The 17,605-nt window shown below is 49.6% G+C and overlaps 1 protein-coding gene across 1 annotated transcript; it reads right to left on the bottom strand.

Moving 5' to 3' along the window:
• Window positions 1–15,493: 15,493 nt before the first annotated feature.
• Window positions 15,494–16,796, bottom strand: KCNJ16 (potassium inwardly rectifying channel subfamily J member 16). Its single transcript, XM_030534444.1, has one exon. It carries the CDS (start codon window positions 16,794–16,796, stop codon window positions 15,567–15,569), a length of 1,230 nt encoding a protein of 409 aa, XP_030390304.1. The 3' UTR covers window positions 15,494–15,566.
• Between the last annotated feature and the right edge of the window lie 809 nt (window positions 16,797–17,605).

Raw genomic sequence — 17,605 nt, 5'->3', positions numbered from 1 at the left:
TGGCCCTCCTAATGGAAGACTGTTCCCTTCAGTTCCAGTGGCTTTCTTATGACTTCCCTCAAAAGAAGAAGAAGGAGAGAGAGGGAGGAGAAAGCGCTTGCTGGGCCCTTTGAGTGTAGATGCTGCTGTCCTGAGTATTAGTGAGGCTCAACACAATGTGCTGTGCTTTACTCTGGAAGCAGTCCCATTTAAATCAGTGGGGCAGCTTTTACTCAGCATGAATAAGGACAGCAGAATCTAGCTCTAAATTTGGGCTGAGTAGGACATTTTCCCCTAAGGTATATTGATAAGAGTCTTTTCCAGCTTTCTACCCTGAGCAAGGGCTGATCCATGCATTTGCATTTTCTGGTGTCTGTGCCCATCCTAGGCTGTGGAAGCTTTTAAACCCATTAAAACTAACCATATTTCTTACAAAACTTAAAATCCTATAGCACAGTGGTTCTCTACCAGGGAGGTACAAAGTACCCAGAGGTCTTCCTGGGGGTACATCAACTCATCTAGATCAATTTTTCTCAACCTGGGTGTTGCGACTCTGAGGGAGGTGCAGGAGAGGTTTAGAGGGGTTGCAAGTACCAGGCGAACATGAGAGGGTGGCAAGCAGGCAATTGCCCAAAGCCCCATGCTACAAGGGCCCCCAGAGCTAGGTTATATGCTTAAGCCCTGGGCAGTGGGAATTGGGGTTCAGACTCATGAAAGGATTGCAAGAGTCTGGAAAGGTTGAGAACCACTGCTATAGCACGCCCTGAACAGGCCGCCTATATACATAACAATGCTGGGAATGAGTTCTGGTCAGATCTGACATGATCAGTGAAGACGGGCGACCTTACTGGAACTTTGGCCTGCCTGTCTTTGTGCTGTTGTTCATTTTTGTATTGTAGTCGCACCTGGAGACATCAGTCATAGACCCAAGGCCCCCATTGTGTTAGGTGCTGTACAAATGCATAACAAAAAGATGGTCCCTGCCCCGAGGAGCTTACAATCAAAATATAAGATGAGACAGCAGACAGAGGTTACACAAGGAAACAACGAGACAATACAGCTCAGCATGTAAAACACTGACTCCAGGTGCTTGATCATTGTCAAGTTTTCTGTGGGCACCGTGGTACAGGAGAGTTTTAAGGAGGGACATGAAGGAAGACAAAGGGGTTGCATTGCAGATGTTTACAGGGAGCTCCTCCCATGCAGCATGGAAGAAAGCACAAAGGCGCTTGTTTGAAAATTTTGTGTTCGGCTATGCACAGTGAAGGGAGCATTGAGTGTGAAGCGATTATTAGGGCATTTCCATTGTAGAGTCTGCCTGTTCTTCTGTATTATTTACAATTATAGACATATAGTGATATTTTGTAGTTGTATTTAATAAAGTATCTTTATAGGCTTTGGGCTCACACATGCAGAGCCAAACAGATTGGCAGCATTTAATTATTGTCACTGATACCCGTTGAAGTAAATATCTTTGACCATAAATAGATTGTTGTTCTATTGGAAAGGTCCCCAGTGGAAAGTAGCCAGTTTTTGGCTGGTTATACAAACCTACAGTGGCAAATCAAGCAACCCTCCAGTTCTGCTTCTATATATAAGAGAAATGATACAGTATAAATCAGAGGGACCGAACATGTGTAGAATCAGTATTTATAGCAACATTATTTATTCACTGAGTTTTGATTTATTGCAATGAGGTGGTGATATCTAATGGGTTGAGCATAAGGATCAGATTTAGGAAGTCTTGAGTTCTAAGTCTGTATTTGGGCAATGCCATATAATTGCTCTGTCATAGCTTCCCCATCTGTGATGTGTTATAACAACACTTTTTAATGTAGTGCATCGGCATATCAGGACAATACATTGGTTGATGCTTGTACAGTGCTTTGAATATTTGGAGCATTCCATGTATCCTATTGCCATGTATTGGCAAACAGCTGCTACAGTGGTGCTCAGATTTTGTAGAGATGGGCAGGTGGGAAATAGCAAAGATGAATGGAAAGAGAAGGGATGGATTCTCCGGGCTGAGCTTTAGGAATTATTTTTAGTCTATAGCCCTTTTCTGCTAGTAGATGCTTTCCAGAAATGTTTCATTATACCTCCGCATCAGACATGAAGCAAAGCACAGCCGGCATGCTTAATGACTGCTCGGGCTTGTATCCTGTTATGGCCACAAGGTGGCGCACAGATGACCAAAAATATCTCTCAGGGGCTATGACTGAGCTAATGTCAGAAGATTATTTTTGTGTGTCAAACCCTTCATCTTCACAGCGTGCCAGTACCAAAGGGCAAACTCAAGGGATTTGATTTGTTACCCCCCATGTCTATAAATGGAAACCGAGGTCTTTCAGCCCTGCATGTCTGCCAGCCAATGATAACCTACCTAATTTTCTGCAGTTGTGGGAAGTCCAGCTAGAGCCCTGTGAAACTCAGTTGTATTCCTTCATATAGGCTGGTGCAAGACGTTGGTTTTGTTCCTTCTGTTCCTTTCCGAAGGAAAGTGAAGGGACTGATTTTCACCTGAAAGCCATAACGCTCAACTGCCGTTTACGTCAGAATCTCAGCTGTCCTAGTCGGATTCCATTCCAGGCCCATGTGTGCCTGAAGGCTTGGGAACCTTTTGACAAGCTGAGAGTGAGATTGGAGTTTGAAATGGAACCTGAATGAGATTTGAGGTGCTTTGGGGTTTCATTGCAAACGTTGTGCGTGAATTGAGCATGGGGGACAACATAAATATCACATTTGCAAAAAAAGATGAACAGTCCTAGAGAGATGCAAGAATCAGAAATCAGTTCTGAATTTGGCAGTGGACAAAGTCCAGATCTGAATTTTCCAATTTAGTACCAACTCTGCATGCTGGTTCTTTGATTCACTTCCGTTCACCTCCAGTAGAACTAGGATTTGACCTTCGAAGCAGGCTTCAACTTGTTGGAACCAGATTCTGGACCAATTTTTGAAGGGGACAGGGGCAGAGAATGAGCAGGGTTGAACAAAATCCAGATCCAAATTTTCTCTCTTGGTCCTAATCTCTATACAATGATTGCTTTGCTCCTTTAGTCGCCGGATTTGTTCTTACCTTACATTGGGGTAGGCAACCGAAGACACACGTGCCAAAGGTGGCATGCGAGCTGATTTTCAGTGGCACTCACAATGCCTGAGTCCTGGCCACCAGTCCAGGGGGCTCTGCATTTTAATTTAATTTTAAATTAATCTTCTTAAACATTTAAAAAAACTTATTTACTTTACATACAATGGTTTAGTTATATATTATAGAAAGAGACCATCTAAAAACATTAAAATATATTACTGGCATGCAAAACCTTAAATCAGAGTGAATAAATGAAGACTCTGCACAGCACTTCTGAAAGGTTGCCGACTCCTGCCCCACATGTTATTTCACTTGCTTTCTTGATGATTTGAAAATGAGAGAGCTGCTAAAACAGAGGGTACTTCTGCACTACAGGATTATTCCGATTTTACATAAACCAGTTTTGTAAAACAGATTGTATAAAGTCGAGCGCACATGGCCACACAAAGCACAATAATTCGGTGGTGTGCGTCCATGTACCGAGGCTAGCATCGATTTCTGGAGTGTGGTACTGTGGGTAGCTATCCCATAGTTCTTCTTCGAGTGATTGCTCATATCCATTCCAGTTAGGTGTACGCGCCGCGCGTGCACATTCGTCGGAAAACTTTTACCCTAGCAACTCAGTGGGCCGGCAGGTCGCCCCCTAGAGTGGTGCCACCATGGCGCTCCATATATACTCCTGCCGGCCCACCCGCTCCTCAGTTCCTTCTTACCGCCCGTGTCGGTCGTTGGAACAGTGGAGCGCGGCTTAGCTGACCTCCACTTCCCTAGCTACTCGTTTTCTTGTATATAATTATGCAGTTATAACACTTTTATATATATATATTTGTATGGTTATACGTGTTTTCCTTGCTAACATGGTTAGTTTAGTTAGCGGGGTTCAGGAAGTAGCCCCTTCCATGAGCCCAGTGCCGGAGCCATGCATGGCTCACCGGATTTTCAAAAGGGGCCCGGCTTACCAGAAGCCGCGGCCGAAGAGAGATCTACATGACTCCTGTTTGAAGAATCACACTTGACAGATAAGTGCCCCATTTGCAAGGCTTTTAAGCCGAGAACAAAAAGGTGCGGGACTTTCACTTGCCCCTCCACCTTGGGCGCGGAGCGATGTTCAAGCGGCGGGCAGAAGCGCCTCCTCGGCACCGGACCCCGCCGGTACCACCAAGGCCTTCCGGCACCGACCGTCGCCGGCACCGATGTCGACTCGGCACCGTTCCCTTCTTCCGAGGTCGAGAGAGTCTACGATTCCTGCTGGTGCCTGGCGGCTCCCCGGCACGCGCCGTGGTTGAGCCCCCTGCTCCCGCTACTTCCGTGCCACCTGCATCGCAGCCAGAGAGCTCGCCTCAGTTGCGTTATCCGGCCTGCAGAGGCACCGATGACTTCGGCTCCGTCGATTCCAGTCCCCCAGGACCAGGGAATCCGGTGCCTGGCAGCTCCCCGGCTCGCGCCGTGGTAGAGCTTACTGCTCCTGCTGCTTCTGTGCCAGCTGCACCACAGCTAGACAGCTCGTCTAAGATGGCTCGCCCGGCACCGACGACGTCGGCACCGTCGATCCCGGTCCCACGAGGGCCGTAGAATCCGGTGCCTGACGGCTCCCCGGCACGCGCCGTGGTTGAGCGTATTGCTCCTGCTGCTTCCGTGCCAGCGGCACCGCAGCCAGAGAGCTCGTCTAGTCGGATCGCCCGGCGCTGACACCTACTACGGCACCGATGACGTCGTCACCGTCGATCCCGGTCCCATAAGGGCCGTAGAATCCGGTGCCTGACGGCTCCCCGGCACGCGCCGTGGTTGAGCGTATTGCTCCTGCTGCTTCCGTGCCAGCGGCACCGCAGCCAGAGAGCTCGTCTAGTCGGATCGCCCGGCGCCGACGCCTGCTACGGCACCGATGACGTCGTCACCGTCGATCCCGGTCCCACAAGGGCCGTGGAATCCGGTGCCTGACGGCTCCCCGGCACGCGCCGTGGTTGAGCGTATTGCTCCTGCTGCTTCCGTGCCAGCGGCACCGCAGCCAGAGGGCTCGTCTACGTCGGATCGCCCGGCACCGACACCTGCTGCGGCACCGATGGCGTCGGCACCGTCGATCCCGGTCCCACATGGGCCGTAGAATCCGGTGCCTGACGGCTCCCCGGCACGCGCCGTGGTTGAGCGTATTGCTCCGGCTGCTTCCGTGCCAACGGCACCGCAGCCTGAGGGCTCGTCTACGTCGGATCGCCCGGCACCGACACCTGCTGCGGCACCGATGGCGTCGGCACCGTCGATCCCGGTCCCACACGGGCCGTAGAATCCGGTGCCTGACGGCTCCCCGGCACGCGCCGTGGTTGAGCGTATTGCTCCGGCTGCTTCCGTGCCAACGGCACCGCAGCCAGAGAGCTCGTCTACGTCGGATCGCCCGGCACCGACACCTGCTGCGGCACCGATGACGTCGGCACCGTCGATCCCGGTCCCACACGGGCCGTAGAATCCGGTGCCTGACGGCTCCCCGGCACGCGCCGTGGTCGAGCTAATTCTCCGGCTGCTTCCGTGCCCACGGCACCGCGGCCAGAGGGCTAGTCTAAGTCGGATCGCCCGGCACCGACACCTGCTTCGGCACCGTCAATCCCGGTCCCGCAAGGGCCGTAGAATCCGGTGCCCGACGGCTCCCCGGCACGCGCCGTGGTTGAGCGTATTACTCCCGCTGCTTCAGTGCTGACGGCACCCCAGCCAGACGGCTTATCTAACTCGGTTCTCCCGGCACCGGCACCTACCGAAGCTCTGATGACCTCGGTACCATGGATCCCGGCCCCACGAGGGCCGTCGAATCCGGTGCCTGACAGCTCCCCAGTACGCACTGTGGTTGAGCCTGCTGTTCCCTGCGCGCCGGAGATGTTACCAACGGCGAGGGCTCTCAGTGCCATGACGGAGTCAGTGCTGCCTGACCCGGGCACCGCCGGTACGGGTAATACAGTCTCTTCAAGGGACTGTCCCCTGTCAGTACAGCAGAGCGGCACCGTCTATGATCACGGTCCCGCAGACGCTCCAAGTCCTGTCGGCATGCCGGACACCACTGGCAGTCCCGGTACTGTTTTCCTCGGTACTGGTCACACTCACTGCACCGGTCGGTATCCCGTTCGCCGACCCGCTATCGGCACCGTTCCGACATCTGGCACCGGGGCAGGTACCTTGACTCCTGTAGCTCTTCTCCGAGCCTCGAGATCTCGGTCGACCTCCCGACACCGTTCTGGTTGCGGGTCTGGATCTCGTTCCAGGTACCGATACGCCTCCCGATGCCGGTCCCCGGTGCCGAGTTGGGCAAGGTCCGAGTGAGTCAGGGACTCGGCCCGTGCCCTCTTTTAGTACCTCCATGGCCGTCCGGACACGCATCCGTGTCACCCCATATGCGCGGATTTTATGCTCAGGACCACGATCCTGATATCATGGCCAGCGGGCGCCAGCCCCGAAGCGGAAAGAGCCTTGGCGAATGCAAGGTGTACTCTGCAGGGGCCCTGCACCTCTGGGTAGCAAAGCAACAAGCCTTGCTTAGCTGCGATAATTATAGCACCTGGGTGGAGGAGTTTCTCCCTCGAACCTCCCACCTAGAGTTCGCTGCCGTCTTGGAGGACGGGGGAAAGAATTTACCCTTTGTTGGTAAAGGCATCTTCGCGGCAGAGACAGCCCCAGACTGCGAAGCCTGCTGGACAATAGGGTCCTAATGCGTCTCAGCATGTATACGCCTGCGACCAAACGCAGGCCTTTATGGCCCCAGCCGCCATACTCTGTGCCTAGCCAGAGGCAGAACTCTGGAAAACGGCAAGGCCAAGGTGGTCGCAGACAAACGTCAGGCCCCCTAAAAAGCCAAAGTCGAGGTCCCTCGCAATTACCACTGGGACCAAAGACGGACCTTCCAAGGTTCACCGGAGGGCGGTGTACCAGTCGCAGGACGGGATCCTGATCCCGCTTTCTCCTGGCATGGCCCCAGTTACTTTTAGGTCGCTGGGTCCTGCGCACGATGGAGCATAGGTACCACCTTAAAATTGCTCCAGCCCTGTCCCCCTTCAGCGGACGAAAGGGGCTAGGGGTTTTACTCCCGTTATGCCCTAGTCCCCCACTCGACCACAGGTCAGACCTTCCTGGTCCTGCATGGACTCAACCGGTTTGGGATAAGGTTGAAGTTCTGCATGGTATCCCTGGGAACCATTATTCCATCCTTGCCTCCGGGGGGCTACTTTGCCGCCCTGGATAGGAAGGACGTGTACTTTTGCAATGCCATCTTCCCTCCGCATGGGAGATGCCTCCGCTTTATAGCCAGCGGTGAATACTCCCGGTTTACGGCCATAGTCGCCGCCTACCGTAGCTATGTCGGATATGCGTTTTTCCGTATTGGGACGATTCGCTTATCCGAGGAGACTCTGACACACAAACCACTCAGCCCGTGGGCATCTTCACGGTCTTATTCACAGATCAAGGCCTGATGATTACTAATAGAGCAATCCGCTCTGGTTCCCACGCAGAGGTTGGGCTTCCTAGGGGCTATCTTGGTCTCCTACCTAGCCGGAGCCTGCTTATCGCAACTGCGGTTTTAGGCGATGGCATCAATCATCTGAGGTCTGAAGGCTTTCCCAACGACCTCAGCTCGTTCTTGTCTCAGTCTCCTGGGTCCATGGTTGCCCGCAAGTTTGTAACCAAACGCGCCAAGCTCCGCCTCCGTCCTCTCCAAGTCCGGCCCACCTCGGCGTACCGCTTGGACAGGGAGCCAATGGTCATGGTAGTCACCGTTCCCTCGAACGCCTTAGGCTCCCTAGAGTGGTGGCTAACTCCCTCCTTGGTGTGGACAGGATGCGGTTTCATCCGCCCCAGCCCTCACTGCCCCTGACGGCGGACGCATCATCTCTCTGCTCGAGTGCTCATGGTCACCTCCGAGCTTAAGGCCTTCGGTCTTCTAGGGAGCTGGCATTCCTCATTAATGCCCCAAGAATGAGAGTAGTCCGCCTGGCATGCCAGGGGTTCCATCGGCAGCTGCGAGGCCGTTGTATCTCGGTGTTTACAGCCAACACAATGGCCAGGTGCTTCATAAGCATTCAGGGGGGACATAGTCCTCCCCCCTTTTTTTGTCAGGAGGCCATCCATTTCCGGGTCTTTTGCATGGCCCACTCGATGGAGCTGGCGACGTCCTTTCTCCCAGGCGTTCGGAACGTCTTATCTCTTTGACTCAGCAGGTCTTTCCTGTCTTACGAGTCATCACTCTGCCCCATGTGAGGCGTCCCGCTTTCCGGAAGTGGAAATGGTTCCTCACACAGACCTGTTCGCTCACCGCGAGTGCAGGAAATGCCAGATGTTCTGCTCCTTCCAAGGTCTCTCCTCGGAATCGATCTTGGTCGCATTCCTGATGCCGTGGAACGGCCAACTGCATTATGCCTTCCCGCTGTTCCCACTGGTTCGTTACGTCCTGCTCAAATTCCGCAGGGGCGGAGCGTGCATCATCATCATGATCACTCCAGAGTGGTCCAGGCAGCACTGACATACCACGTTGCTCGGCCTGTCAGCCCAGACCTCATCACTCAGGGCAATGACAGGCTTCGTCACTTGGACCTGCAGCCTCTTCGCCTCACGTACCTGAGTCGGGGTGACAGGCAGCCTTCCGCCTGGTCAACGTACCGAGCCAGGTGGAAGCGTTTCCTTTACAGCTGCAGTACGCTCGATCTTGCTCCTGCTGAGGTCTCGATCCCCTCTATTTGGCCTGCCTCTGGCCTTCAGCGGCAGGATCTGGCGGTATCATCGCTGAGGATACTCTCAGCAGCCATCCCTACCTTCCAGCAGGCTAAGATGGACGTTCAGTGTCCCACTATGGGTTCGAGGTCCCTCAAGGGCTTGGAGCGCTTGCACCCTCGGGTGCGCCGCCCAGCCCCGCCCTGGGGCCTCAACCTAGTCTTGGCCAGACGGGTCTCTGAGATCAGAGCTCTTACGAAGGTTCCACAAAGACAAGGTGCAGTTATGACCGCACCCGGCTTTCCTCCCTAAGGTGTTTTGGCCTTTTATGTTACCCACAGCTCAACGCAATGGGCATAACCGTTGCACTCCTTGGACATCTGTGGAGTGCTCGCATTAGTTGTGCTGACAGAATCATTTCCTAAGGTGCCCCAGCTCTGCCCCGGTAGCGGGCCAAAGAGAGGGCTTGCTTGTTTTCCTCTCAGAGGATCTCATCTGGGGTGATGGCGGACATCCCCACTTGTTATGATTTGGCTCATATTTCCCCAAGCCACATCACCGTGCATTCTACCAGGGCTCAGGCTTCATCTGCCGCCTTGCTGGCTCGTGTTTCTACCCACGAGATCTGTCGCGAAGCTCCATTGGTCCTCGGTCCATACCTTTGCTTCGCAGTATGCCCTGGTTCAGCAGTCAAGAGAGGCTGTAGCCTCTGGCTCAGCAGTTTTATTCTGCCACTTTTCACTCCGACCCCACCGCCTTTGTAAGGCTTGGGATTCACCTAACTGGAATGGATATGAGCAATCACTCGAAGAAGAAAAGACGGTTACTCACCTTTGTAACTGTTGTTCTTCGAGATGTGTTGCTCATATCCATTCCGCACCCGCCCTCCTTCCCCACTGTCGGAGTAGCCGGCAAGAAGGAACTGAGGAGCGGGTGGGCCGGCAGGAGTATATATGGAGCGCCATGGTGGCGCCACTCTAGGGGGCGACCTGCCGGCCCACTGAGTTGCTAGGGTAAAAGTTTTCCGACGAATGTGCACGCGCGGCGCGTACACCTAACTGGAATGGATATGAGCAACACATCTCGAAGAACAACAGTTACAAAGGTGAGTAACCGTCTTTTCCCTCAGTCTCCCTCGCCCATTGGAATTCTGGGTTGAGATCCCAATGCATGATGGTGCAAAAACAGTATCGCGGGTGATTCTGGGTAAATGTCATCACTCATTCCTTCCTCCGTGAAAGCAATGGCAGACAATCATTTCGTGCCCTTTTTCCCTGGATTGCCCTGGCAGATGCCTTAGCATGGCAACCATGGAGCCTGTTTTGCCTTTTGTCACTGTCACTGTATGTGTACTGGATGCTGCTGACAGAGGCAGTACTGCAGTGCTACACAGCAGCATTTATTTGCCTTTGCAAGGTAGCAGAGACAGTTACCATCCCTATTGTACCGTCTGCCATGCCATTGTAAATTGGCGATGAGATGATGGTTATCAGTCATTCTGTACCATCTGCTGCTGTCATGGGTGCTCCTGGCTGGCCTTCGCTGAGGTCGGCCAGGGGGGCAAAGACAAAAATAAGAATGACTTTCCGGGTCATTCCCTCCTTTATGTTTTATCTAAAAATAGAGTCAGTCCTACCTAGAATATGGGGCAAGTGTACTAGAGAACCAGTGTACCAGAGAACCAGAGAGCACAGCCGCTCTGTGTCAGATCCCGCAGAAATGATGAGCTGCATGCCATTCTAGAGGGTGCCCCTGCAACAATCCCACCCATTGCTTCCCTCCTCCCCCAACCCCAGCTAGGCTACCGTTGCAGTGTCCCCCCATTTGTGTGATGAAGTAATAAAGAATGCAGGAATAAGAAACACTGACTTTTTAGTGAGATAAAATGAGGGGGAGGATAGTCCAAGTAGAACATTAAATGGTGGGGGGGTGAGAGGAGCCCAGCCTCTCGCTGCTATGATAGTCCAGGCAGTACAGAATCTTTTCTTTAGACATGAAAGGAGGGCACTGATGGAGCTCAGCCCCTAGTTGCTATGATGAAGACGGTTACCAGTCATTCTGTACCATCTGCAGGGAATGACCAGGAGTCATTCCTACTTTTACCCAGGCACCCGCGGCCGACCTCACCGAGGCCAGCCAGGAGCACTCACAGGTTGATGAGGACAGTTATCAGTTATTTTGTACTGTATCATCTGCCACTAGGGAGGGGAGGGGAGGGGAGAGGATGGTGCTGTTCAGTGCCACAGCACTGCATCTACCAGCAGCATGCAGTAGACATACGGTGACATTGAAAAAAGTCAAGAAACGATTTTTTTCCCTTTTCTTTCATGGGGGGGGAGGGCGTCAATTGACAAAATATACCCTGAAGCACCCCAGACAATGTATTTGAACCTACAGGCATTGGGAGCTCAGCCAAGAATGCAAATGCTTTTAGGAGACTGCCGGGATTGTGGAATAGCAGGAGTCCTCAGTACTCCCTCCCTCCCTCCCTGAGCATCCATTTGATTCTTTGGCTTTCCGTTACGCTTGTCACACAGCACTGTGCTGTGGCCTCTGTCTATCATAGCCTGGAGATTTTTTCAAATGCTTTGTCATTTCATCTTCTGTAACAGAGCTCTGATAGAACAGATTTGTCTCCCCATACAGCGATCAGATCCAGTATCTCCGGTATGGTCCATGCTGCAGCTCATTTTGGATTTGGGAATGCATCGCCACCCGTGCTGATCAGGGCTCAACGCTGGGCAAACAGGAAATGAAATTCAAAAGTTTGCAGGGCTTTTCCTGTCTACCTGGCCAGTGGATCTGAGTTCAGATTGCTTTCCAGAGCAGTCACAATGGTGCACTGTGGGATACCTCCCGGAGGCCAATACCTCGACTGGCGGCCACATTAACCCTAATCCGACATGGCAATACCGATTTCAGCGCTACTTCTCCCGTCGGGGAGGAGTACAGACACCGGTTTAAAGAGAGCTTTATATCGATATAAAGGGCCTCGTTGTGTGGATGGGTGCAGGGTTAAATCGGTTTAATGCTGCTAAAATCGGTTTAAACGCTTAGCGTAGACCAGGCCGTAGCCTAACTGGGCTGCCTAAAATTGTCACCCTGCTGCCAACCTCCTTCTATCTGCATTCTCCAAGACTAAAAACAGCTAAAACTTTTTAAAAATGTCTATAAAGTATTTACAACCAGGTTTTGTTCCTACAGATATGCCTCCATTGCACAGTACTGTACCTGTGATTTGCTGAAATGACTGTGTGGCTTAATGCTTCATGTTAAGTAGAGAACCAAAGTCAGACCTCCTGCGCAGTGTTAAGAAACGAGGAGTAAACAAAGGGATTATACGTTATGTTCCCCCATCTGAAAACTGACTTCACAGAAAACATGCGCTAAATGATATATGATAATAGGGAAGGAAATGCCAACTGCCTGAATGAATGGTGGGGGCGGATCTGGAAAAATGTTGTTTTTTTTAAATAATAAGGTCTGATTATATTCCCTGTATCATAAACTAACCTTGACTTCAGAACAATAGTTCTGAGCTTGTGGAGAAAATAACTGAGATGCAGCCTGTACTAATGATACGTGGGGCCACTGCAAAGAGATTTTTACTTTATAGTCAACAATTTGCATTATCAGGCATGTTCTGCTGAAATAAAAGGAATAAAATAACCTGGATAAAGGGAAGAGGCAAACTGGTTGTTCAGTTCGGAGCACAGTGTGCTCTCTGCTATTGCAGCCAGTCTCTCCTAGACCTAGTCTCTCCAGAGTGGGCAGCAAAGGCATGAGCTACGTACAGTCTTTTGCCCTTCTGCCCTAACCTTCAGATCTGCCTCTGCACAAGGGGCCTGTGCTGCAACCTTGCTACATTGCCCACCACCCTAATCCTTTCTCCAGAACTCTGCAAAAGTCAGGCTTATTGCCTCGGGCAGCTCCCATTGAGCAAATAATTCCACCTGCCCCCAATGCCGGGCCATAGCTGAAAGGCACAGCCTCGCCCTTTGTGGGCCTGTGATCACTAGGTGAAAAGATTCCCATTAACTTCAATAGGTTTTGGTGCAAACTCTCTGCCCATTTTTCTGCTGCTGATGTGCATATTTTTTTGCATAGCGGTGAGTGAGGAAAAGCTGCATGCTTTTCAGGGGTAAATTCTCCATCCAATTCCCAGGCAGGCACGGGGATGATACCCAGAGACGGTGGGAGGCGAAAAACCCTCCTTCTCACCCGCCACAAGGCTGAGGTGCTATTCAGACTGAAGCAGCCACTGCAGGGGTTTGCAAAGTCTGGTTGTGGGAAGGGGGATGGAAGATTCAAACAGAAGCCAGCCATGCCCCGCCCACTGCATGACATCATACAGGAAGTTTGTGTGAACCATGCTGGACAGAGATTCTGTATCCCATTCACACCATTAGCTAGTCCCGTAGCTTACACAGTGGAATCACACGTGTTCCACTATCAAAGGGCCCTCAACAGCCAAGAAAGCTGTTAACCTTGGATGGTCACTTTAGATGAGGGGGATACCTAGTGGAAGTCACCTATAGCATAGGGTTGTGGATGGGTCGTTCTGTGAAATGTGCTGACTTCTTGATAAGAGGCTTCCCTTGAATGTATTTCTAATGCTGAGGGCTTCACTTTTGTTTTTAAATTCTCATCCTGCAGCCGTCCCACCTTGCGCCCTGAAAATCTTTCCTTGATATCTTCAGTGCAGAAGACACGGAAGCTGCAAACGCTCTGACCCAGAAAGGAGGTGGGTTACAATATGCTACCATGGGGTATATGTGGCAGTAACATACACTCTCCCTTAATGCATTTCTTTATTCCTGTGTCTGCATTAATGAAAAGCCAATGCATGCATTCCCAGGCTTCATTGTACAAGATTTTATATAATCTGACAAATGTAATATAAACAGCAAACGCAGGAACGTAGGAATTGCCAGACTGGATAAGACCAGTAGTTCATTCAGTGGTTCTCAAACTATTTTTTCTGGGCCCCTCTTTCAAAATATTTCAGCCCCCTGCCCCCAAAACTGATAGCAAATTACTGTACATACTCACAGGGACACACACCCTGGTATTGCCACTACTTTTGTGGTGGAGGCATTGCTTTCAGAGCTGGGAGGCTGGAGAGCGGCGGCTGGTGGCCAGGTGCCAAGCTCTGAAGGCAGCACCACTGCCAGCAGCAGCACAGAAATACGGGTGGCATGATTCAGGGCGGCAGCTACTGTATCCCTCTCCCACTCCCAGCAGCAATATTTTTTGTGATCTTGCGACCCCTCTATAATAGCCTTCCGTCTCCCATTGGGTCAGGACCCCTAGTTTGAGAAACAGGATCTATAGTCCTGTCTCCAAAAATGACTAGCCTCAGATGCTTCAGATAAATCTATAAGAATTCCTGTAGTGGACTGTTATGAATTAACCTGCCCACAGAAGAAGTTTCTTCCTAACCCACATCAGTTGGCTTATGCCCCAAAATATACATTCTTGTACAGACATCCACATCTATATCTGTATCTACAGCAGGAAGCATATGACTGTTCTCTGGATTTGACTAGCAGTAGGCGTTTCCAGAAAAGGGCAACCTGCTTATTGTGAACTAGTACACAATGAATCTCTATTTATAAAACACTCTTCCACAAACACTTACTCACACATGTTGCTTTATTACATGAGTAAATCTACTTACGCAGGTTGTTTCCAGACCAGCAATTGGTGATAGAGAATGAAAAATCCCCAAATGGTTATAATGCATTTGCAAAGTGCATAGTTCAATAGTTCACCAAGCTTCTTGTTTATAAAGCTGTTAGCCGCCCAGCACTATTGTATGGCACTGAAACTTGGACAACCTATAGACACCACTTGGAAGTCCATGAACACTGCCTTCGTAAGATTCTGAAGATCAAATGGGAAGACAGGTACACCAATATTAGTGTTCTGGAAGAGGCAAAGACCACCAGTATTGAGGCAATGATCATCCATCAGCAGTTTCTCTGGACTGGTTATGTTGTCCGGATGCCAGACCATTACCTCCCAAGACAGGTCCTGTTCTCTCATCTGAAAGAGGGGCACCATAACGTGGGTGGACAATGGAAGCGTTATGATGATTTGCTGAAGGACAACCTTAAAAAGTGTAATATTGACACTTGGGAGACACTTGCCTAGGATCGCTTAAAATGGAGTGAAGTCCTATGTGATGGTCCCCTGCATTTTGAACTTGCTCGCCGACAAGCTGAAGAGGACAAGAGGCGCAGGAGGAAGGAGAGACTAGCTTCCAGTCATGGTCAACAGCCTCCTGCTGAGCCTGAAAACATCTGCTCTCATTGTAATAGAACTTGAGGTTCAAGGATTGGCCTTATTAGCCACCTGAAGACCCATACCTCCCATGGAAGATGACCACACTCAGTAACGAGTGATTTCCCATCATCATCAGTTTCCAGAGACACCTTTTCTTGTTGGAAAAGTGTTCCATGCAAGGAACTGTATTAATTGTAACAGACATGCACTGTAGATAATGCAGAGGAGAGTACAGGTGGGTTGCTGTGAAAACCACATTAACAAGGAAATCTGTATTAAGGGTTCAGACTAGGATCCAGAATACCAGAGTGATCAGATAAAGGGGGAACAAATAACAAAAGCAAGGCAGCAGTACTTTTGAAAAATCTACCTAAAGGCTACATTATATTGTTTTTATTCTCTGATTGGATGAGTATACACTTGGAACTAGATTTATTAGGTAAATACTTGTGTGTATGGAGTTCAACACTGCTTATATTTTACAGGCTGCTTAGGCAACAGTTGGGGCAGTAATTTTAATTGCAGTGAACAGCTAGATTGTGGACTTTGCTGAGATTCTATTTAAGGTCAATGGATCTTTCTGATAAGGCAGTTCTCTAGAATCTTGGTTGACAGCTTTCATTAGATCTTCTGGATCTTCAGAACTGCTGATGAGGGCAACCGCCTTAAATGATGTCTCTCTGACCTCCAGTGTTGATGTACTTGTTCCTCTGTCCAATGTTTTCTTAGTTCTGTTCCATTCATGTTCCTTTCTATCCAGTTGCTTTGCACTGCAATAGGGAGCGTAAACCTCCGTGGTCTCCTCAAACTGTAGGCAATCCACATTGTAGTATTTTTTCTTCACCTGCAAGACATTGTTGAACCAGTGTCCCCAAAGGATTTCTCGGGGGACATATGAACTTCTCGACTGGTGTGAAGTTCCAGTTGAATCTCCAGTGTAGACAAATGTAACCAAGATTTCAAAACTGTCTTTTGCCAAAGCTTTTCGATCTAGATCATATAAAGGGCTGTCATGGTCAATTTCATGTACGATGGTCACAGGTGTAACAAGTATGACCTGGTCATTTAGTAACTTCAAGTCCTTGTATTCCATTGTCATTCTCCCCTCCATATCTTCCATGTAGCGCAGAAGCTGAGCTCGTACTGTGCCTTCAACCATGTGGTTTGGCCGGAAATCACCAATGCGCCACATAAGGCAAAGTTTATCATCTCTTAGGCCTACGGTGGCATAGTAGCTGAAGCGGATGGTCTGAGCTCTCTTTCGAGCTGTGGCCATTTTAGCCAAGGCAGCTCCAATAATGAATGTGTCAATAATACAGCTTAATACTGACTGTAGGACCACCATGAGGATCGCTACAGAGCACTCTTCGGTGACACAACGAAAGCCAAAACCTATGGTCGTCTGGGTTTCAAGTGAGAATAAGAATGCTCCTGTGAAGCTATGCACCTTAGCAACACAAGGGGTTATTTCTTCATCATGTACTAAATCTCCATGTTGGATTGCTATAAGCCAAAAGACCAAGCCAAAGAACAGCCAAGAAAGAATGTAAGATAAAGAGAATATCACAAACATATGGCGCCATTTGATGTCCACTAATGTGGTGAAAATATCAGCCACGTAACTCTCCCATTCTCCAAAGATGTGTTTGAAATACACATTGCAGCTGCCATCCTTGTGGAGAAATCTCTTCTGCATTTTTTTTGCCCTCACTATGGTGCATTCTTGAGAAGAATTTTGGCAGCAGAGCTTATTTTCTTGCATTTTTACTAGCCTCTAGTGATCACAGTGCTCAGTCATCCGTCTTGTGTCGGCTCAGTGGCCTCAGCTCACTGGACACGTCCGGGGTTCCAATGGCTAATTGTTCTCTCTCCTCATTTGAAGTCTACAAAAGAAAAAGAAGAGAAGAAATTTTAATTTTGATTTCCTATGCTGGACTTTCCATGAGACCTAAACTATGTACATTACCTCTATGGTTTCAGTAACTCCTGTTAAGTTTTACAAATATTGAGTATTAATTATTCCTCTCACCTCAGAAAACATCATTAACTTGGGACTGTATTTATAAAATAAAACTTGCTGGGGCAATTTTCTGAACTTTTTAAAGATTTTGTATCCAGTTAAAATGGACAACAAAGAACATTTGTTTTTTCTATTTTATATATTATATTTCTAATGTTTCTCACAAGTCACATTTGGTCAGGATGGATTACCATGAAGCCTTAATAGGAACGACAAGCACCTGCAGATGGACCTTTTGAACAAAGAGCTGAAATGAATGAACTAGAAAAGAGATATTCTTGAAACAATGGACCCAGTTGCCAAGCTTGGAAATCTAAATCTGGTTGCCCCATTACAGATTGAAGCACTCAGGGGAGTTTGCAGACACAGTGGTACCTGACTGAAGTGTTAAGTGTCAATTGAAACAGTCCATTGAAAATGAATGTAAGCACCAACATTTCAAAATTTGTTTCTGAGGGCCAACTTCTGCTCTCAGTGACACGGCTGCAAATTGAAGTCAATAGATGTACTTTGGATTTGTAACTGCGTAACCGAAAAAAAAAACCCTTAGA

The sequence above is a fragment of the Gopherus evgoodei genome, chromosome 15 (assembly GCF_007399415.2).
Source record: "Gopherus evgoodei ecotype Sinaloan lineage chromosome 15, rGopEvg1_v1.p, whole genome shotgun sequence".
Lineage (NCBI taxonomy): Eukaryota > Metazoa > Chordata > Testudines > Testudinidae > Gopherus > Gopherus evgoodei.
This window is presented reverse-complemented; position numbering and strand designations above follow the sequence as displayed.